The 23010-nt window shown below is 41.7% G+C and overlaps 1 protein-coding gene across 2 annotated transcripts; it reads left to right on the top strand.

Annotated features, from left to right (window-relative positions):
* The first annotated feature begins 5834 nt into the window (after window positions 1-5834).
* On the top strand, window positions 5835-22731 carry LOC143938060 (uncharacterized). Of its 2 annotated transcripts, none has more exons than XM_077460860.1 (4): window positions 5835-5992; window positions 13116-13883; window positions 16636-16726; window positions 22485-22731. In XM_077460860.1, exons 1-3 carry the CDS (start codon window positions 5944-5946, stop codon window positions 16692-16694), a joined length of 876 nt encoding a protein of 291 aa, XP_077316986.1. In that variant the 5' UTR covers window positions 5835-5943; the 3' UTR covers window positions 16695-16726; window positions 22485-22731. The 2 variants fall into 2 exon arrangements, with proteins under 2 accessions (XP_077316986.1, XP_077316994.1); XM_077460868.1 differs by having other exon boundaries at window positions 5836-5992; window positions 13119-13883.
* Window positions 22732-23010: the final 279 nt, after the last annotated feature.

Here is a 23010-nt window from a genome sequence, read left to right as displayed (position 1 = left end):
GGCGAACGGTCGTTTTCGCGAACGTTTGTGTCCGTTCGCGTTTCGCGTTCGCGAAACGTCCCGTCGGAAGTTCGTCCATCACTACCCTCTACATGCCCTCCACTTTTATCTTGTGTTCACATCCTGTACAATGCTATGCCATGCAGTTAATGAAGTGAAAAATGTTTAAAGGAATATTGTCAGCATTTAAATACTATTTTAAAAAAAGCTAATTATCTATCTGTAGGACAGTGGTTCTCAACTCCTATCCTCAGGACCCACTAACAGGCCAGGTTTGGTAGATAACTAAAATACATCACAGGTGATATCATTTTCTGCTCAGTGATTGCAGTATTCTAGACTCCATCTCCCCAGGGTAATACTTAAAATCTGGCCTGTAAGTGGGTCCTGAGGACAGGAGTTGAGAACCACTGCTGTAGGATCTCTTTTTAAACAGCAAATTACTTATGCCCTGTACACACGGTTGTATTTCCAACGGAAAGTGTGCGATCGGACTGTGTTGTCGGAAAATCCGATTGTGTGTGGGCTCCATCTGACTTTTTCCGTTGGAATTTCCGACACACAAAGTTTGAGAGCAGGATCTAAAATTTTCCGTCAACAAAATCCGATCGTTTAAATTCCGATTGTGTGTAGACAATTCCGACAAAGTGCCACGCATGCTCAGAATAAAATTATGAGACAAAACCTATTGGCTACTGGCCCGTTTATAGTCCTGTTGGATGTGTTCTACGTCACCACCTTCTTGACGTTCGCAATTTCTGACCAACTTTGTGCGACCGTGTGTATGCAAGACAAGTTTGAGCCAACATCCGTCAGAAAAAATCTGATGGATTTTGTTGTCAGACTGTCCGACTGTGTGTACGGGGCATTAGAGTTTACCCCTGGCTATATATTGTAACCAACTGAACATGTGTTGGATGAGTCAGTCGCTGGCTTCATATGTGGTGCTGGTGGATATATTATTGTAAGGCAGAGCCTTTAATTGACCAACTTTTCAAATAGCATTCATGGCTCTGTTCATGTCTACCTGGAAATTTTGGTTGTTCCTGCCCACCCTTTTGTGTTCCAGCTCCTCCTGTTACATTCTCCATAATAAATGAGCTTGGGTGAACAAAACCAGGTAAAAAAATAAAAATTCTGTTTCAGTCTGTTATCAAGTATTTCTCATGCTGCGTACACACGATCAGACTATCTGGCGGACTTAGTCCGGCGGACAATCCGCCATACTTTGTAGCATAAGGGGCGGGGTCACCATGTGAAATCACCCGGTGACCCTGCCCCTTATGCCTATATAAGTTGCTGCGCAACGTGTCCCTGCCACTACGGTCGGAGAGAGCATTGTGTCAACATCAGAAGAAAAGAACAAGAAGAAGGAAGAAGAATAAGAAGAAGAAGGCGGTGACAGCGACAAGACTGGGCTAACGCTAGTAAAAGAGCTGCAAGAAGATAGAGGAGGCCCGACAGAAGAAGCGAAGAGCGGGACAAGACCCCTGAAGTCGGAAGAAGACCCCTGGACGGCGGTGATGGCGAAGAAGAAAGCCAGGCTCCTCCGCTAGTTAAAGAGCGGTAAAAGAGCAGAAGATAGCGGAGGAGCCCGACGAGAAGACCCTCAAAGACGGAAGAAGACCCCCGGAGCTGACTAATAAACTACTTTAAAAACCTGTGTTTTTTATATACACTTTTTCCCCCCAGGTGAATGGGTAGGGGTACCTCATATTCATTCACATAGGATGGGGGGCTGGGATCTGGGGGCCCCCTTATTAAAGGATGCGCCCAGATTCCGATAAGCCCCCCCGCCCGCAGACCCCGACAACCAACGACCAGAGTTGTCGGGAAGAGGCCCTTGTCCACATCAACATGGGGACAAGGTGCTCTGACTTCCTTCGCTAGTCCCATCTACCTGGAGTCACGTTCAAAATGACCGGACTTTTCTCTGTGTGTGGGCAAGTTCGATTATTTCAAAAGTCCGGCGGACTAGCGCACAGACGGGCGGACTGTCCGCCGGACTGCCGAGTCCGGCGGACAATTTTGAGTCAAGGCTTCTTTCTAAGTCCGCCAGACTTTTGGGAAGAAAAAGTCCGCCGGAGCCCACACATGGGCGAATTGACCAGAGTCCACCGGATAGTCTGAGAGTGTGTGTACGTGGCATCAGAGTGGCACCATCTTGCCTCTCACAAAGAATATAGAAGGTACAAAAATTTGTAAAGAAATGCCAGTTGTTTATGATGCACTATACACTGTATAAAAACCTTCATTTAATTATGGTGTACATCTAATTTAGGAGAACTGATCCTACTAGCCCACTACAGCATGGTTAGAGAGGCTGCATTCTCTGATTGGTGGAAAGTTGTCCCCAATCAAAAAAAAAGTGCCTTTGTTGCTGAGATGTGAAGGTCAGTTTGCAGCGGCAATGAAAGAAGCAACATCTTCCCTTCACAGGTAGATGAGAGGACAGGCTTTTTGTATGACCACCTGCTCTGGGATAATACTGTATGTAGCTGGAGACAGTGTTCCTTCTGTAAAATTAAGAGATTCTGTGTGATTCAAAGAGATTCCCATGCAGAAAAAACTGTTAGGTAGTAAAGGACTGTATCAGCCAATAAGGCTAATTGTACTGTCTCCCAAGTTGCATGCCTGGTCAAGATGGGTTGCTGAACAAGAAGTTGTTACATTCTGAATATAAGATGTTTTCTGTGAAGTTCAAGAGCACTGAAATGTCTGAGCTTCCTTTATGTTTCTTAAAAAATACCACAATGATCAATCTCCTGCTCTGTGCGGCAAGTCCCAATTCAGTGACAGTCTTCTATTTCAACATGTTCAATTTTGGGGATAGTGCACATCTTGCTGCCTTCCAAAGACCGGGGTAGTCCGAAAACACTTAAAGCAAAAAAGGAAACAGATGGCGCATAAGCCTAGTGCATTGTCCTCGATACGTGTTTTTATTGAATAAAACAAAGGTGAATATACTCACAAACCAGTACTTGTGTCAAAGCCTTAACATAAAATAATCCGCTAAGGTTCATGTGCTATACTTGTAGACACATCTGCTAACGCGTTTCAAAGTTTCCCTCTTCTTCGGAGCCTTCCTTTATGTTAAGCAGTTCTTCAAAAGAATCTGGAGTGGAAAAAGAAGTGGGCAAGCAGTTCAGGAGGATGGAAGGTTGGGCAATAGGTGGGTTATGGACTTGCTGCATGAGTGAAGTCTCACAAACATAAGTTATTCCAGTATTCCAGTTCCATCTTACTAAGCTTTGAAGACAGATGGGGACATATGAGGTTGAGTCTAAAAAGACCTGTAGCAATATAGACTAAAAAAATAAAGCACTGTATCTTCTAGCATTTTCAGGTATTGCCTACCCCTTCAGTGATCAATGTATCCAGTGACATTCTAGCTGTGTGCCAAATAAAAGGATTGTGGGACGAATAGTCCCAGTCACGATTGTGTGCCAGGACTACATATCCAAGGGATCCTTGCTGCCATCTGAAGATTGCTGGGAGTAGCTATAAAAGCAGCAGAAGCCCGCGTGGTGGGTCTCTTCCTCCTGGGCCTGATGCAAGATGGACCTCTATGTGCAACAGGGAGAGAGACATTGCAGCCTACCACGTGGAGTCTTACTTCCAACCCCTGGCCCGAGGGGCCTAGCTCTGGTGTTCTATGTTAGATATCCCTTCCAGCACCACTACGGTTGCCTGCCTGTCAGTGTGGAAAGATTCACATCGGGAGATCGAGACAGCGGATCCACTGCACGAGTGTTGCTACATGAGTTCCTGTTCGGAGGACATCAGGATGGTCTGGTTGTTGGTGAGAGGGCAAATTGCTCGACCTTTATCCATTCTTTGCCACCGTTATATTGAGACACTTTGTACAGACATCCTTAATGCAAGAACACCGTATGGCATTATTTAAACACTGCTCAGACACCTTTAGCTTTCTTCACTAGGTATTCACAATGAATCTACTGTTCCCACAAAAGATTACAGTTAATGAGCTCCGACTAGCCGTCAGGTCTGCACTGTAGACTTTATTGGCATTACCTATAGAAAGGCCTCTATATTACTCTTCTCTAGACCAGCCCTCCCTTCCTAGGATAGCGTGTAGGCTGGTCAGGTTCCATTGTCTATAGTGTGGCATTATAGGCAGTTAACTGAAACATTCACTAGGGGGTAACATTACATCTAAAGAAAGTGTATTATGTAAATAGTGTTGTCATTGTTAACATATTGTCTTGTGCCTTTCGGAGGAATTATTTTGCAGAGTTGGCGCTGTTGCCTAGACTCAGCAGATTTATTACCTCCTCTTGTGACAACTTCCCCTTTGATTGGTTCAAGGAAAATATTCATATAACCTACATCAATTGAGCTGTTTGATTATTGCCACACAGTGATACAAGGATGTCTGAACCCAGAGTGTCAGATAGGTTGGAAAGTTCACCAGGTCACGGCAGTGCAGATGCGCAGGTAAATCTAGGCAGTCCTCTAGGACATAAAGGTGATACAGGGCTCATCAATGTTCTGCTGTCAAGGGCATCTGGTCTTCAGACTCCTATCGCAGGTGGTGAAACAAACACCAGAGGTTCCCATGGAGGGGCCCCAGCTGGGAATCAAAGCCTTTCTGGGGACAGGAGGAGGCAGACGTGACATCACTGAAGATGCCGTATAAGTGCACCCCTAGGTATGGCCTGAATTAGCCCGCTTACATTAGCCCAAGACTGAAATGTAATGTACGGTAATGTGGGGGTCAGCAAATGGTCAATCACAATCTACCTGATGTTTACCAGCTCCTGACTCTAGTTACCACCTTGCAAATCTTAGGTTAGGCTGGCAATAAGCATTACAGAGCCATGGTAGGTCCTAGACTTCTTCTTGGCTCTGGTGTGTCACATATGACACAACCAAAAGCAAACCTGGGAGGACGTCTCTTCCCTTAGGAGCCACTGTATCTGAAGTCTGGTCAGTGAATCAGGGAGGGCAAATGTACGTAGCCTCCAATACCCAGAAATTGAGCTGCGGAGGGCTTTCCTGTTCCCCCTGACTAACTGCAGCGGTGCTTGTGCTGCAGTTCTCTCCCCCAATGGATACCAAGGCTTTATGGTTGGCCCTCTTTGTTCCATCTCCTGGCGGTCTGTGCTGTGAGGCTTGGGGCTGGAGGACAGTCCCTCGCCCCTGGCACTCCGGTTCCAGTGTCTTCTCTGAACATCTCCAGGCTCCGCCATGCCCTTTGTGTTTTTATTCCACCCTTGAAGGAAGGACAGTCTCCTCTCCACGTCTCCTGGACCCTGAGCGTTCCTGCAGTCATTGTAAGTTCTGTGAATGCCAAAGCAAGCCTTTTCCTAACCCTATTACTTCTATTTGGTACTTTTAACTTTTCATTGATCATTGCTCTGGATTTATAACACATTTTCTCACATCAAACACCTTTTTGTCTCCTTGCCAATAAAGAATTTTCATTATATTTGGAACTTCCATCATGGTAATGTATCACTCTTTGGCTCAAAACTTCCCCATTTGATTTTTATATGTTCTTTCTCATCTGGTCTGTTGAGTTTGGGAGCTGTGACCTCAGTTTTTTTATATTTGACTGTGACAGTTTTCTTTCAACCTTCTTACTTTTGGACATTGCTAGGTTTTGTCCTTTTGTTTTGTCTTTGATCTCTTCCACGTTGTTCAGGTAGATCTTCACCTTTCCAAGGTTGCCTACCCCTACGTTAAGTGTACAATTTAAAAAAATGCAAATGCATTAAAGATTTGTGTACATGATCTAATATGCTGTAAGAAAGTCTTATAATGTTCATTACTGTGCAAACAGACCTTATCAGCATTGTGTAGGAGTGCAAAGCCTTCCCCTAAGAGGCTGATATAAAGATCTGGTAGAGAGTCAGTCCAGTTTGTCCTCTGTAATAACTGTATATTCTGGAGCTGACTGTGTGTGAAAGGGATAGAAAGATGGACTACGGAATGAAAACCCTCTTGCTGTTGGCCCTCTGCACTCTTGGTAAGGTCATTTGTAATTCATTAGATTGATTGCAGTAATTGTTGGGTTTAGTTTGTAATAAAAAAAATTACATGACATTTTAGCATTTTAGAAAGAAAAGGGCAGTAACCAATGCAATATCAGTTTACCGCAGTAAGTTTAGTGCAAGATAAAATCCAACTGGTGGCTACCAGTCACTGCACTTTGAATACTCATTGAACTTTGCACTGGTTCATATGAACCTAAAAAAGGTTGATGCACCTCTCATGTTTTTAATTCAGAAGTCAGGAAAATTTATTTTACATGTTACTTTCTGCTCATTGTGCATTTATTTTGTGCAAAATATTGTGGCATAAAATATTACAGTATTTTAGTGTGTTTAGAACACCAATTTTTCCCCTTGAAGGAGATTATAATGTACTGTATGTACAACACTCAGGAGTTAGGAAACCTACAAAAGCACGGGGGGGGGGGGGGGGGACGACATGCAGATATTGTCCCCAATCTAAATAAAATCCAAAGCTGGCATAAGAGCTGATTAGGTAAGAAGGACATACACCCAATCTAGCATATTGTTCCAGCCAAGCTAAACAGCATGAAGGAATGAATCTCCAAATATGGCTACTGTACTTGGACAGAAATCCCCTCCTGCTGTAGGAATACCCCAACAGTTCCTGCACCAAGATGGTAGCGCTGTACAGCAGATGATTTTCCACCTGGTTCCTTCAAATTTTAAATTAAAGGATGTTGGGTAGAGTGATGAGGACATGACCACTCACTAATTTAATTATTGCTGGTAAATTAGGAACTGTCTAGAATTCACTCAGTATATGATCAATTTTAGCCTCCAGCTTGCCTTCTTAGGAATTGTATTCAATTTATGGTGGAAAAACAGGGAGGAACAGCAGGATCTCATCCTGGATCTGATACCACCCAATCTAATGTTCAGGCAAGATTGGGTAGTTTAGAGCTATGCTAGAGGGTGACGATGAGCTCTTCCAACACGTTGCCATCTGATTACCATCCAACATCTCCCATTCCTTCCCTCATAAGGAAAGTGTTAGTTTTGTGCTCTTCTTCATTGTGCCAGGTAAGTTCCAAAAGAGTGGGGGCTCCAGGTATTATATGCCTCCCACCGCATATTGTTCTTGAGGAGTCAGCTGCTCATCTATGGCTTGATTTATTGCTAAAATTTAACACATGGTGATATATTCAGCAGAGCCTATAGCTGAACTCTAGGTAGATATTAAAGAGCAGTTGTGAATTTCTTTCAAAATAATACAATGCATTTTACATACAGCTAACATAAGTACTTGAATCTGTCTTTATTTAAAAAAAATTTAAAGATTTATATTGCGCACATAAGTATTGTACAGACAATATATCCGACAAGAGTTACATCCAAAACGATGAGAAAAAAAACAACATGCATTAAGAATAGTAACGTTGTACATAACAACCATGGCATAGCTGAACCAAATATGTTTCCAACCCTGTCATTCTCACAAGCATGTGCGTTCCTTTTTAAAAAAAACAAAAAACTAAAACTAGTTGAATAACCCAGGAAAAAAAAACTCCCACCCCAAGGGATGTCCACATTCAGTGTCACTTTGGGTAGAATGGAGATAGCCCACCTCTATTCATACTAAAAAAATCACTTTCTTCCTTCTAAGTTTCAAGAAGTAGTAAGTCTACGCAAATGCACTATTTTCTCTCTTCCTCCAATGTGTTTTCGTAGTCAATCCATCTAAACCATACTTTGCTAAACTTCTTGGGGGCTCCCCTAGCCTCTTGGTCATTCTATGCATCAACACATCCGCATTTATTATTTTTATCCACATCCCTAGTGTCAACTGTTCATGGTGTATCCATCTTCTGGCAATGAGTTTCCTTACCCCAAAAAATAGGATTCTGAGAAACAGTTTTGTGTTTTTCCTTCATCTCTCCTTCCTCAAAGCTTCCCAGGAGACATCTCAGAGGAGAACAGATGTTGGGTAAATCAAAATGGTCCACAATAAACTCAGTCACCTAGGACCATAATGGGTGCACTTTTTCGCATTCCCACACCATATGTAGGAAAGTACCTTCCGCTCCCTTGCATTTATGGCAGTTAGCCGAGTCCCTCCGCTGCAGTCGGTAAAGTCTAACTGGTGTATAATATTGCTGATTCAGGTAGCGGAACTGAATCATTTTGTCAATGGAGGAGACAACAGATCCCAAATACCTCCTGCCACGTTTCTCCCAAGAGCTCCGGAAAAATCATTACCCATCTCTCCATGGGTCTCGAAGTTGTAAGCGTCACTCCCCCTCCCACTGCCGCATAGTACCTGGAAATTCACTTGGCTGGATCCAGATCAATCAGAACCTTCTCTAGATCCGTATTCCGTACCATCTATTCCCCCTGTCCCAAACTGTGTGGTCGCTGCAGGCCGCAGCTGTGCATAGCAAAAGACCCAGGTCCTGGGCACTCCAAATTGTTCTCTTAATTGATCAAAGGTACAGAGATGGTTGTCTTGGTAGATTTGATGCTTTGTTGAATCTTTATACTTTATGTCATATTTAGCCCAGGTGCTATGCCCATCGGGTAGTTTAAGAAATTCCTCTAGGGTTTTATTATACCACAAGGGGCTATTGGGGGACAACCACAAAGGGTCATCTTTCCTCCATTGGGAGCATATGTGAAACACTTTCCCAGGGAGTGCCATAACCGTACCCATCTTCCTCCCTGGGATCCCCTTCCTATATAGCATGTTTTGTAAGGTTTCCTGTGAGGTTGCAACTGCTGCCTCCTGCAGGGTAGTAGCATTGGGTGTTTTTGGAAAAAGTCACCAATGCAAAAAAATTTGCTGAGAGGCCATAAAGTAGGACCTCAAATCAGGAAGGGCCATTCCACCCATCCTGACTGGCATCTTCAGAACTGCCAATGATACCCTGGGTGCCTTGGAGCCCCACAGAAAACCCACAATGATGCAATCAAGTTGCTTAAAAAAATAAATCTGTCTTTATTTAACCCTGTTTCAACTCCTGGACAGTAGCACTGAGATTTAAAGGAGTGTGTGCTTGCCTGCTGACAGCGAACATTTTGACTAGAGAAGGGAGTGGAGTTGATGACATGGGTGTGCTATTTTACCTTCACTAGCCAATCAGCAGAGTGGGGGCAAGGAGGAGACATCCACCTTATTCCCTAACTACAACAGGGAAAGGGGTGCCACTCGTCATGCTATAATATCTGGCAGAGGTATATGAATAACAAATGCAGATGAAAAAAATAAAAAATCACGAGGCACATATACACCAGTTCACATATGTGTATTCCATCTCTCTCTTTAGCTGTTTGTTTGGAATTTAGCTGTAAGAGACAATATTTCAACCTTCCTACCTTTTAATCATAATGAATCATTATTATTATTATTATTATATCATCTTCATTGTTGTTAAAAAGGCAAACGTGAATGATTTGTTAATGTGGATTGTTACAATAAAAATAAAATTAAAACAAATTAAAGGTGCAAAAGTGGCACAAAACTCTTCCCCTAGTCCAACATCTCAGTTTAGGCATCATTTTTGCACTCATGTAATGAGTTTCACATGCCAGCTGCATAAGCAACATGATCACAGAGTACAAACTGTCTAGACACTTACACATTTGCTACATGCTGTGTAGTTTAGCTTAATGCTGAAATCTTTGTGAAGGATTGGGCTATTGCTTACACCAGTGATAGGCAACTAGTTTACACTATCTAAAATTGACATAGAATTCCCAAAAAGTCCTAGCACATCTTGTATAAGCCAAACTCCAGGAATTGAAAATGTTATGAAATACTAGGCATTAAGTCCAATGAGGTGCATGCAACCCCATGGACATTTCTCTTTAATTTATCATTTAGATTTTTACGGAGTACCAGGAGCATAGCTCGCTATATTTCTAGTGCATTTACACTGTACCTTCTAGTCTCAGCTCCAGAAGCTACAGAGTCGCATGTAGCCACTGTGCCTTCTCCTGCCTAATCACAGAGCACTTTGTGTGAAGTCCCATACACACTATCAGTTTTTCTGCTGAGTTTTTCCTTCAGGTTTACCAAAACCATGTAGTAGAAGGGCCTGCCTGATAGCATACAAATTGAAACTCCTAAGCTTTGACCTTATATTATATGGTTTTGGTAAATCTGAAGGAAAAACTCAGCAGAAAAACTGATAGTGTGTATGGGGCTTTATGTCAACTCATTCACAAACTACAAAGGCTCCTGTGAATGGACAGCAGGGGTAGCGATTCTGAAGGCAGTATCTCTCCTGTCATAGCCCTGGGAGTGTAATGTACTTCTGGAACACCATAAAAACTGTCAGATGTAAATTAAAGGAATAAATTCACAAAGTGGCATGCACCTTGTTAAAATTAAAGTGATTGTAAAGGATTTTTTATTATTATTTAAATAAAATAACAAACATGTTATACTTACCTGCTCTGTGCAGTAGTTTTTCACAGAGCAGCCTGGCTCCTCTTTCTCTCGGGTCTCCCGCTGGTGCTCTTGGCCCCTCCTCCTTGCCGAGTGCCCCCATAGCAAGCCTTTTGCTGTGGGGGCACTCAGGCGTGCTCACTCCTGAACTAGTGTTTTGTCAGATTATGCGACCCGTCAGAATTTGTAATAGAAGTTACGTTCCATTGCCGCCATCTTGCTACACCCCGCACTCCTCCACAGTAAGGATACACTGAGAAGGGGGCAAGCAGACATCTTGTTACACACACCGGAGTTTTGCATTTCACACTTATTTTTACTTAATGTGATTGTAGCCGTATTAGTGCAATTGTGACAGAGAAAATTGAGTACTATATATCTATATATCTATATATATATATATATATATATATATATATATATATATATATATATATATACACACAGTGCCTTGCGAAAGTATTCGGCCCCCTTGAACTTTTCAACCTTTTGCCACATTTCAGGCTTCAAACATAAAGATATAAAATTTTAATTTTTTGTGAAGAATCACCAACAAGTGGGAAGTGGAACGAAATCTATTGGATATTTTAAACTTTTTTTGCAAATAAAAAACTGAAAAGTAGTGTGTGCAAAATTATTCAGCCCCTTTACTTTCAGTGCAGCAAACTCACTCCAGAAGTTCAGCGAGGATCTCTGAATGATCCAATGTTGTCCTAAATGACTGATGGTGATAAATAGAATACACCTGTGTGTAATCAAGTCTCTGTATAAATGCACCTGCTCTGTGATAGTCTCAGGGTTCTGTTGAAAGCGCAGAGAGCATCATGAAGACCAAGGAACACACCAGGCAGGTCCGTAATACTGTTGTGGAGAAGTTTAAAGCCGGATTTGGATACAAAAAGATTTCCCAAGCTTTAAACATCCCAAGGAGCACTGTGCAAGTGATCATTTTGAAATGGAAGGAGTATCAGACCACTGCAAATCTACCAAGACCTGGCCGTCCCTCTAAACTTTCAGCTCAGACAAGGAGAAGACTGATCAGAGATGCAGCCAAGAGGCCCATGATCACTCTGGATGAACTGCAGAGAACTACAGCTGAGGTGGGAGAGTCTGTCCATAGGACAACAATCAGTCGTACACTGCACAAATCTAGCCTTTATGGAAGAGTGGCAAGAAGAAAGCCATTTCTCAAAGATATCCATAAAAAGTCTCATCTAAAGTTTGCCACAAGCCACCTGGGAGACACACCAAACATGTGGAAGAAGGTGCTCTGGTCAGATGAAACCAAAATCGAACTTTTTGCCCACAATGAAAAACGATATGTTTGGCGTAAAAGCAACACAGCTCATCACCCTCAACACACCATCCCCACTGTCAAACATGGTGGTGGCAGCATCATGGTTTGGGCCTGCTTTTCTTCAGCAGGGACAGGGAAGATGGTTAAAATTGAGGGGATGATGGATGCAGCCAAATACAGGACCATTCTGGATGAAAACCTGTTGGAGTCTGCAAAAGACCTGAAACTGGGACGGAGATTTATCTTCCAACAAGACAATGATCCCAAACAGACAGCAAAATCTACAAAGGAATGGTTCACAAATAAACGTATCCAGGTGTTAGAATGGCCAAGTCAAAGTCCAGACCTGAATCCAATCGAGAATCTGTGGAAAGAGCTGAAAACTGCTGTTCCAACCTCACTGAGCTCAAGCTGTTTTGCAAGGAAGAATGGGCAAGAATTTCAGTCTCTCGATGTGCAAAACTGATAGAGACATACCCCAAGCGACTTGCAGCTGTAATCGCAGCAAAAGGTGGCTCTACAAAGTATTAATGCAAGGGGGCCGAATAATTTTGCACGCCCCACTTTTCATTTTTTTATTAGTTAAAAAAGTTTCAAAAATCCAATAGATTTCGTTCCACTTCACAATTGTGTCCCACTTGTTGGTGATTCTTCACAAAAAATAAAAATTTTATATCTTTATGTTTGAAGCCTGAAATGTGGCAAAAGGTTGAAAAGTTCAAGGGGGCCGAATACTTTCGCAAGGCACTGTATATATAAATATATATAAATAAGTATCACGGACAGTACTCAATTTACACTTATTTTTAACAGTAAATAGAGCTTATAAAGGACAAATACACCACTTAGAAATCCGGACTGTTTAGATGTTTAATTATAAAAGCAGCGCCAACTCTGCTGATGTCACACTTTTGCTAATCTGACAATACACTTCTGATTTTCTGATTTTATAATTCAACATGTAGTCAGACAGATTTCAAAATAAATACTGTATTTCACTATATAAGCTCCATTTACTGTTAAAAAATAAGTGTGAAATGCAAAACTCTGGTGGGTGTAACAAGATGTCCACTTGCCCCCTTCTCACTGTAGCCTTACTGTGGAGGAGTGCGGGGAGTAGCAAGATGGCGGCGACCAAACCTCACTTCCGTTGCAAATTCTGATGGGTCGCCAAAGCTGATGAAACACCAGCTCTCTGTGTCCATAAGATCCTCAGCATCTAGGATTTTAAAGTCAAGAACCGCTGCTTTCGAACTTTTCTTATACCTCCTTAGAACTTCATCTGACAAAATCACATACATTACATCATGATAGCTTGTTTGCAAAATGGAATAAGCTGAAATCCCTTTTAACTGTAAACTGTATATTAACTGATAATGTTACATTATCCCAGCAGCAAAGACTGAACAAAACAACGTACTAGAAGAACAAGGGGCACTGGCTACTGAGAAGAAAACAAAAGCTGACGATCTGTCACCTGAATACAGGACCATCACACTAAATGTTACAATCTGTATTCCAAAATATGGAAACAATGATACACAGATTTCTACGACAAGTCAAGATATAATATCAGGAAATACATTCCAATCTACTGTAGCAGCTGCAAAGCCTGGACCAAAAACGCCATGTAACATTACTTCTTGTTTGCTAGACAAAGTGCCAGAGCTGGCTGTGTATGTTTTCAAAGAAGATCCGGAAAAACAGTTAATATGTTCCACCAATGTTACGAATGAGAACTTATTTGTGACGATAAATGCCAGCACTAGTGAGATCTCTATAAAAGCAATAAAGAAACCAGGGACATTAAACAGCGCATCGGCTTCTGTAAATGTTGTCACAGAGCACATAGATGGCTTCAGTATTTCTTCATCTGATTCTGAAGTGTCCATTGCCATTAAAGTTAAACAATTGTGGATTCCCACCACCACCACTGTTCCCCCCACCATACATTTTACCAGTCCAACTACTAAAAAAGTAGTTATGGAGACCACTAGTAAGTTGACCAGTAAACAGACCACAAATCCAAAAGTGAAACACAGCACCAATGCCCAAGAAACCAGTCACAAACCAGTGGTAGTCAGTTCTAAAGCCAAACCAACGTATGAGAAACCATCAGTGGCACCAGTGGCACCAATTGTCAGCAAAGCATCCAGTCTGGGTAAGTTGGATCCTTTTGAGGAATTGTGTGTTCCCTCTACTGCCTCACAACTTTATTGAATCAGCTTTTCATTGCATTAGTTGGATTAGTGACAGCTACCATAAACTAGAAACAAATTTTGGCCATTTTAGGGACAGTGCTATTGCAAAAAGGAAGTTAACGCTATAGAATATAGTCAAAGGGGGCTTTGAGTGTTAATTTGTCTACTACTAAAAACTGGAGGTATTTCCCCAGAGAAACCAATCAGATTCAAACTTACACTGTATGTCTATTTCTGATTGGTGCCCAATTAGAAATCACAGGTTTTAGAAAAAACACATTGATGCATGAGGCCTATAGTTCAATCTGAACTCCAATGTCTATTTGTTTAAATTTATTGTCCTGCAGTGTAAAATAATAGGTAGCCCTCACTGCAACATCCAATATACCTGGCACTGCCTCCCAAAGATTTACCGGGGGGGGGGGGACAACAAACAAGGGGACCCAAAACTAGAATTGAGCTTTAAGTTGATTACCTCCCTTTTCCCATATACATATTTTTAAAGCCCTCACTTCAAAAGTCATACACTGAATGTGTCATAACAATCTGATAACATATTCTGGCTATTAGCATTGTTTTACTGGATGTACTTGTGTAGCCAATAACGATTTTTAACATTTGAGTCCACTGAGTTGCCAGCCTATATCTAGCAACATTAAAAGTACTGAGGGACTGCACCCCCCAGCTACCAGCATTGGTTTTCAGCCTTGGATAGCATCACCAGCAGTACAGTTTGTGTATTGTATTCAGTCCCGACCATCCTGCTTCCTAATTCAAAAGAAGCTGCAAAGAGTAAGGAAGGGATCTAGATAATATAAACTCTAGTCTGCACTATGGTACAAGCTGGCTGCCAGCAAAAAACAAAAAGGACTGATATACAGATCCTAAAATTATAATACAAGGTAAATTGCAGCGCCAATCAAATAAAGTGCATCACATAAAGCCTTCAATTAATACTTCTACACGTGTCATACAAATCACAAAGTGAAAAAGTTAAATAATAGGAGTAAAAATGATGATATCCAGTGCAAATTTGTAAATATTCCAGTGCATGTATATGCATACACATGTTCAAAAAGAAAGTCCTTTCAAATAAAGTTAATCCATGTGTATAGCGAAAGCAGATCCTCCATCAACAAATTCAAAATGATGGTAGATTCTCCAGTGTATGGACATATACCTCCAGCTTATGCAATGGACACTTGTCCAAAATAATGAAAAAAACAATGTAGCATACACAGCATGTCTTCTCAAGTAAGGAATGTCATAAATGCAGTCCACATCAGCTCATAGTCACTTCTTTTCCCCAGCATGGGCTGTGGCAAAAAAGCTCTTCTTCCATCAGCAGAGCCGTCCATTACAAGGAAATGATATCAACTCTACACTCCACCTAGTGGCTGATAAAGAATATTTCCCAAGTGGAGCACACCAGCAGCAGAAAGACACCAATTGTATCACCTTGAACTGAGGAAGGCAATATAAAGCCACAAAATGCATTTTATTTTGTGAAATAAAGTCATTGGATGTTTTACTAAAGTAAACGACTTGATCCTATCTTTAGAATAACCACTTCGGGCTCCTCTGCCAATTGGATTACTGACAGGATTTTTGTTGAGCTGACTCCTCATACCAACTCTGTTGATGTGAGAACAGCTCTGTTGCCACAGCCCATATTGGCATCCAGTGCTAAGGAATAGAGGTGACTGTGAGCTGATATGGACTGCATGTGTTGCATTCCTTATCTGAAAAGACACAATGTGTTAGTTACACTGTTTGTAGCATTCATTTTGGTGAGTGTCTACTGTGTAGGGTGGTGGCATGTTTTCATACACTGGAGAATCTAGCACCATTTTGGATTCATTGGTAGAGGATCCACTTTTGCTACAGACGTTGAACTTTATTTGAAAGAACTGTCTTTTTGCACACGTTAATGCATATACACGGTATGCACTGGAATATTTACAATTTTGCACTGGGTATCACAATGTTTAACCTTATTATCTGGCTTTTTCACTTTGGGAATTGTATAACATTTGCAGAAGTATTCATTGGAGCCTTTATGTGATACACTTTTTATGACTGAAACTGCAAAAATGTACCTGGTATTAGAAAACATGATCACTGCAGAGCAGGGTTTCTCAACATTTTTACTGTTGAGGAACCCCTGGCAAACAGTCTGAAATCTCGGGGAATCCCTGAAATAAGTGTAGAGGCGCAAGTTGGTAACCTGTGATGTAGTCACAAATCACACACACAAGACATTTACTCTGTAGTACACTTAGTAGGCATGAAAAGAGGTATTAAACTATCAATAAGCCTCTATGGGGGGTTAATAAGAAAGGTGCTGATGTCATTTGAGGGGTTCCATAATCACCAGTGCACTCTTGGAGCTAAATGGCTCCTCTCCCCACCAACCATCAACCACTGATCACGTTAATGTAACAGTAAGTAAGTTCTGCATTTCCTGAGACGTACTGGTATATAGAGTACGTAGCTGTGCTGGCAAATACAGCTACAAAATAAAGTTACCACAGTGTCCATGGCTGAACATGTATCCCTCATAAAAACATCTTGGTGGTAGCTTTCAGCTTCAAGTCTCTCTCTTTTTTTTTTCATTCTGTCTTTTGTTTTTGTTCCTTTAATTGGAAACCTCAACATATTTTCTGACCTGGTTACATCTCTAAAAGCAATTTATTTATACTTTCTCTTTAGCTCATGACGCCTTGTGGGGAATGGTGCTGCTGGTTATGAAGCAAATATTTCTGAACTGATTCTCCAGTGCCTGTTCCTGAAAATCCTAAAGGTGACTTTATGAAAAAAGGGAATTTGTATTTGTTTAATCACAACATACAGAATGCATCAAAAATGTGTCAAAAACGTGCATGCAATACTGCTATATGGTTCCTCCCTCCTATCAAGTGCCCCCTCAGCCCACAGCTTCCTTTTGGGGCACCCAAGCTGAGTCAGAGTTCTGTGTGTCCATTCAGACAAAGAGCCCCGACCCGGCCCTGCCCCCTCTCTCCCCTGATTGGCTGACTGACTTTGATTGACAGCCATGGGAGCCAATGGTGCCGCTACTATGTCTCAGCCAATTTGGAGGAGTGTCCCAGATGGATAAGACACTTGTGAACATCGCTAGAGAGAGAAAAGGCTCAGGTAAGTAATTAGGGGCACTGAGCTGGCTGCTACACACAAAAGTTTTTTTTATCTTAATGCATAGAATGCATTAAGATAAAAAAAAAAACTTCTGTCTTTACAACTCATTTAAAGGTATTGTAGAGAATCAGCCTGGGGTAGGGTTAAGAGTGGGTTAAACGAAGAGGGCAGGTTCTTTCCATTCTGGACTGGTTATTAGTCAACTGGTCTGAGAATGTGTTTGGAGCTGTTTGCTAGCAGTAAGGATGAGCCGAGCACCCCCCTGTTCGGTTCGTACCAGAACCTGCTAACAGACCTAAACTTCGTGTGAACTTTAGAACCCTATTAAAGTCTATGGGACTCGAACGTTCACAATCTAAAGTGCTAATTTTAAAGGCTAATATGCAAGTTACTGTCCTAAAAAGTGTTTGAGAACCCGGGTCCTGCACCAGGGGACATGGATCAATGCAAAAAAAAGTTTTAAAAATGGCAGTTTTTTCAGGAGCAGTGATTTTAATGATGATTAAAGTGAAACAATAAAAGTGTAATATTCCTTTAAATTTCATACCTGGGGGGTGTCTATAGTATGCCTGTGAAGGGGCGCATGATTCCTGTGCTTAGAACTGTCCCTGCACAAAGTGTCATTTCGCAAGGAAAAAAAGTCTTTTAAAATCACTTTCCATTGTCGGCTCCTGTAATACAGAGAACACTCAATGAGTGTTCTCTGTATTAGCCGACAATTCATTCATTGATAAAAAAATTTTTTTTAAAAAGCGTGGGGTTCCCCTAAATTCAATTACCAGGCCCTTCAGGTCTGGTATGGATATTAAGGGGAACCCCCGTGTCAAATAAAAAAAAAATTGACGTGGGGGTCCCCCTAAATATCCATACCAGACCCTTTATCCGAGCACGCAACCTGGCAGGCAGCAGGAAAAGAGGGGGGGGGACGAGAGAGCGCCCCCCTCCTGAACCGTACCAGGCCACATGCCCTCAACATTGGGAGGATGCTTTGGAGGTCTGTGACCCCTCAAAGCACCATGTCCCCATGTTGATGTGGAGAAGGGCCTCATCCCCACAACCCTGGTCAGTGGTTGTGGGGGTCTGCGGGCGGGGGGCTTATCAGAATCTAGAAGCCCCCTTTAACAAGGGGACCCCCAGATCCCGGCCCCCCCTGTTTGAAATGGTAAGGGGGTACAAAAGTACCCCTACCATTTCACAAAGAAAGTGTAAAAATGGTTAAATAAGACAAACACACTTTTGAAAAATTCCTTTATTAAAAATAAAAAAAAATAAAAAAAGATTCCAGCGGTGGTAATCCACTCTTGCTATCCAGTGACGGATGATCATCTCTCCGGGGTCCAGCGATGGCTGATCTGATCCAGCGACGGGTGATTTTCATTATTAAAATCACTTCCCCTGAATAAACGGCCGTTTTTAAAACTTTTTTTTGCATTGATCCATGTCCCCTGGGGCAGGACCCAGGTCCCCAAACACTTTTTAGGACAGTAACTTGCATATTAGCCTTTAAAATTAGCACTTTACATTTCTCCCATAGACTTGTATAGGGTGTTCCCGCTTTTCGAATTTGCCGCAAACAGCCCAAACTGTTCACTGTTCGCTGAACAGGCAAACAGGCAATGTTCGAGTCGAACATGAGTTCGACTCGAACTCGAAGCTAATCCCTAGCTAGCAGTGAGAGAGACATCTGCATGCTGTCTGAAGGCTCCACTTGTGAACTGTAACACACAGTTGGCCCCCACAGTGGCCCAAAAAGGACTCAACTGTAGGAAAACAAACATTGGGGAGAATCGCAGATGACATCTGCGTCTCCCCACCGTGCTGGGAAGCAGGGCGGAAAAGATGCACCCACCCAGTGACGCGGGGCTGAACACAACGGTTCGCACCAAGGGGATGGACAAAATAGAACACTGCAATGCATGCAAAGTAGTATAAATAAAATGATTTACAAATAATCATATGTTAATATAGGTATATTGTTGGTTGAAGGAGCCAAAAGCATATACAGTGCCATTGATTACATAAAAAAGATGGAGGGGGGGGAGAAAAAGAAGGTAACTTTTTGCACCCCAAGAAAAAGGATATACTCCTATGCTCAAACAGGGATTCCACTTATCTGAGCTCAAATGCAGGTGCCTTTCATTATAGGCTATAACGCTTTGTGTACGTTCCTTTGTCACCTCAAGGGTGACTGAAGGAAAATACCTGCATTTTGATTTCTCAAAAAATTGGCAGTATGTCTTGGCTCATATTGGGGCTCACATGTGTTAGAAGGGTCTGTTAAATAAATATTTTTTTTTACATCAATTATTCTCACACCAACTCTCTGCTGCTTAAAAACCCCTGGGGAAATTTCCTGTGTTTTTTGTATACTTATGGGTTATGCAGCTTTGGAGGCTCCCTTATTGTGTTATTTTTCCTTTTTACATCCACTTGTGAACTGTGACCTGCTGGGTGAGCTAACCTGTGTAGAGCCTGGTTCACAACTATGCATTTTTTAATGCATTTTAAGTTTTGTAGAAACACACTACAGTCCGTTTAACATGGTTTCCTATGGGTCACGTTCATATCTGTGCATTTTATGGAAAGGGCCAGGGACTTTTTTCAGTTTTTTGGTTTCATAGACTTCAATGGATAAAAAAAAACCTGTATTGAAAAATGCAGAATGCACGTGCTATATGCAAACTGGAACCTGCATAGGTGTGAACCAGGCCTAAAGGACTGTAGCTTTGGCTAGAGCCGTGAATCCTTGCCTATAAGCCTGTCTGTTGCAGAAACTGAACTTTACCCATGAATTTAAAGACAAACCTGTTGCTTCTTCCATTTGTTTTGCTTTTATGCTGAATAAAGCATATTTTACTTTAATCAAACTGTCTCCAAGCTGGCTGTTCACCCCTCTGATCCCAACAGTGAATAAATGAATGAATGAATGAATGAAATACTTGTATAGCGCACAATGCGAACTGAATCGCCTCTAGGCCAACAGTATCTATACTTGTATTCTTATAAGTGCTTGCGGTGACTTTCATTCAACCAGGTATGTCAGAGGGGCTGAGGTTGTTATTGGAATTGAGGTGCAGATCAGCCCCTGCAGGAGTAGTGCTGCATTTAAAAAAAAAACACTTAAACATCCATCAGACCCTTTGATTGATCATGTAATTTTGGTAAGCATCCTCTAGAGAGCCATTTCTGAGGGCTAATGACTCTGTCAGAGCAAGACATATTCTGAAATCATGTGGTCTCTACAAAGGAACCAAGGACTAGGCAAAATAGAAACCTCTAATTTTCACTGTTATTGTCTATTTTGTAGAATAATTTTCTGTCAATATTTTTTCTGCACCATTTTATTTATTTTTTCATTAGGATTATATTTAAAAATATTTTGTTAGAATCTCTAAATACTCTAACAAATTAAAGAATATTTGCCTCTGTGAGGGCTAATATATTTTATACTCTGTATATTCCTGTCTGGGCATGGCATCGAGTGTCACAGACATTTCTTAAACTTCAGAACAGCTACAACAGATGCTATGCATGGTGTTTTTTTTTGTGTCTGTAAAGGGATAACTGTGGCGTTAACTGGCTCCAGCGACAATCACTCTTAGTTTGTTGGTACTTAGATTGTTGTCCTACGAGTTGCAAAGTCTCTGCGCATTGTGAGGCTGAGAGTTCAATTGTCACATTCTGGTGGCAACAGTGGGATCTGAGACTGCCACCATCATACTACCCACTAACATTTTCCTGATAAGGCCTTGTACACTTGCACTTCAGCTTTAGAGCAATGTGAGAGCCTTTTAAACAGCAGGCCTCCCCAATAAATGGTTGGGATTACCGTATATACTCGAGTATAAGCTGAGATTTTCAGCCTCTTTTTTGAGGCTGAAAGTGCCCCCCTCGGCTTATACTCGAGTCATCGCCGTCTGCCTGCCCGATCAGCGTGTCGAGCAGACAGACGGCGGCCATTCTACTATTCAAAAGCCGCGCCTTCCTGTCTGTGATAGGCGGAACACAAAATTTCCCAGCAGTCAGTGTTCCGCCTATCACGGACATCCGCTCATTCTCATACTACGGACGAGGATGAGAGGATGTCCGTGATAGGCGGAACACTGACTGCTGGGAAATTGAGTGTTCCGCCTATCACAGACAGGGAGGCGTGGCTTTTGAACAGAGGAATGGCCGCCGTCTGTCAGACGAGGAGAGCATGGCACACAGAGGCTGCAGATCGGCACAGGTAGGCAGGGATGGACAGGACACAGCGACGGACGGGACACAGCAACGGACGGGACACAGCGACGGACGGGACACAGCGACGGACGGGACACAGGGACGGACGGGACACAGGGACCGACGGGACACAGGGATGGACGGGACACAGGGATGGACACAGGGACGGACGGGACACAGGGATGGACACAGGGATGGACGGGACACAGGAATGGACACAGGGATGGACGGGACACAGGGATGGACACAGGGATGTCTCACCCTCGGCTTATACACGAGTCAATAAGTTTCCCAGTTTTGTTGTGGTAAATTGGGGGCCTCGGCTTATATTCGGGTCGGCCTATACTCGAGTATATACGGTAATTTATTGTAGACATTCAGTTCACCCAAAACTATCATTCAAATTCTTGCTCATGCTGACACATGGAACTACTTGTATATCAATCCTATAGACATTTTATTTTTAGGAGTCACATTTCTCAAAACAGAAAATAGTTAGTATTATATATTTTTATGTCGCAGTAATGTTATATGCACTGTAATTTGCATCAACGCTATATATTACAAATATTAATGTGTGCACTAAATATTGCTTAAAGGGTAACTCCACTTTTGTAGGGAAAAAAAATAAAACAAATAAAAAATAATAATTAGGCTTATACAATTGCTACACAAAGCTAATTTGCAGTTGCCGTTATTTTCTGTGAGGTGTTCTGTACACCATTGGGGAACAGAAAGCCCCCATAAATGTAATTTCCTGCTTGTGTGATTGACTCACATATTTTCCCAAGAGTCTTCCCTAAGATACAAGTCAAATTTAAGGCACCCCCTGCAATAGGAATTTTAGTTTTGATTATATACTCCCCAAGGGTTAAATACTTCTAAAGGGATGTAGAGCCTTTAACTTTTCTCATTAGAACACTGGGAGTGCACCAGTGATGTAGAAGTTAGTATTATAATCTGCCAGTCCATCCCAATGAGAGTCAGTCTGTAAAGAACAAACATATATTTCTTCAAGCATTTTAAGGTAGGAACCTGCTACAAAGTGTGTTAAAGACTTTGATCACCTAGAAGGGATTGTTTTTTGTTTTGTTTTTTTTTCTCTGCAAAATTGGAATTGTTCTATAATAACAAAGCAGCCTGTCAAGTAAAAAATATTAATGGTTCTATTTTTATATTTACAGACTGTACACAGAGACAGGTTATGATGGTGACTTGCTACACTATGAACCAGACCACAAGACGTCAAACTGACCCTTGTCAATCTCTTCACTGCTCCTGCATACATGGTCACCGTGAAGGATCATGGGAGATAAAATGAAAAAAGGCTTAATGCTACTTTATCTCCCAGTATTTTTGTAAATCTGCAATAAATCGTCATATGTTGGTGTCAAAATATTCTCAGTACAAATAAAACATATTTGAACCATCGTTCCTTTCCCAGACATTATGTACAATGTTTTTTATATGCATGTGGGAAAGGTATAAGAGCGATTCTCGAAAACAACACCAAACAATTGTGTCAAATAGTGAAAACATAAAAATATATATATATATGATAAAAATAAACATACCAATCAAGAAAAAAATTGTGTTTCAAAGAAAAAATATTCCAAAATGAATGTCCAACCAGTATTCAAAATCAACCAGGTGAGAGTCAATATTCACTCAATGTGTTCTGCTTCAAATAAAATCAAAGCCGCTTACCAA

Source organism: Lithobates pipiens, unplaced genomic scaffold, assembly GCF_037356315.1.
Source record: "Lithobates pipiens isolate NorthernLeopardFrog02 unplaced genomic scaffold, aLitPip1_a1.2 Scaffold_1, whole genome shotgun sequence".
NCBI lineage: Eukaryota > Metazoa > Chordata > Amphibia > Anura > Ranidae > Lithobates > Lithobates pipiens.
Note: the sequence above shows the minus strand (reverse complement) of the source record. Positions and strands in the feature narration are given on the sequence as shown.

Bases quoted from the DNA above. Each gene is read 5' to 3' on its own strand.
- LOC143938060 (XM_077460860.1), top strand. From the start codon at position 5,944: ATGGACTACGGAATGAAAACCCTCTTGCTGTTGGCCCTCTGCACTCTT. The intron at 5,993-13,115 runs GTAAGGTCATTT...ACATTATCCCAG, and splicing joins GTTGGCCCTCTGCACTCTTG to CAGCAAAGACTGAACAAAAC. The intron at 13,884-16,635 runs GTAAGTTGGATC...CTTTCTCTTTAG, and splicing joins CAGCAAAGCATCCAGTCTGG to CTCATGACGCCTTGTGGGGA.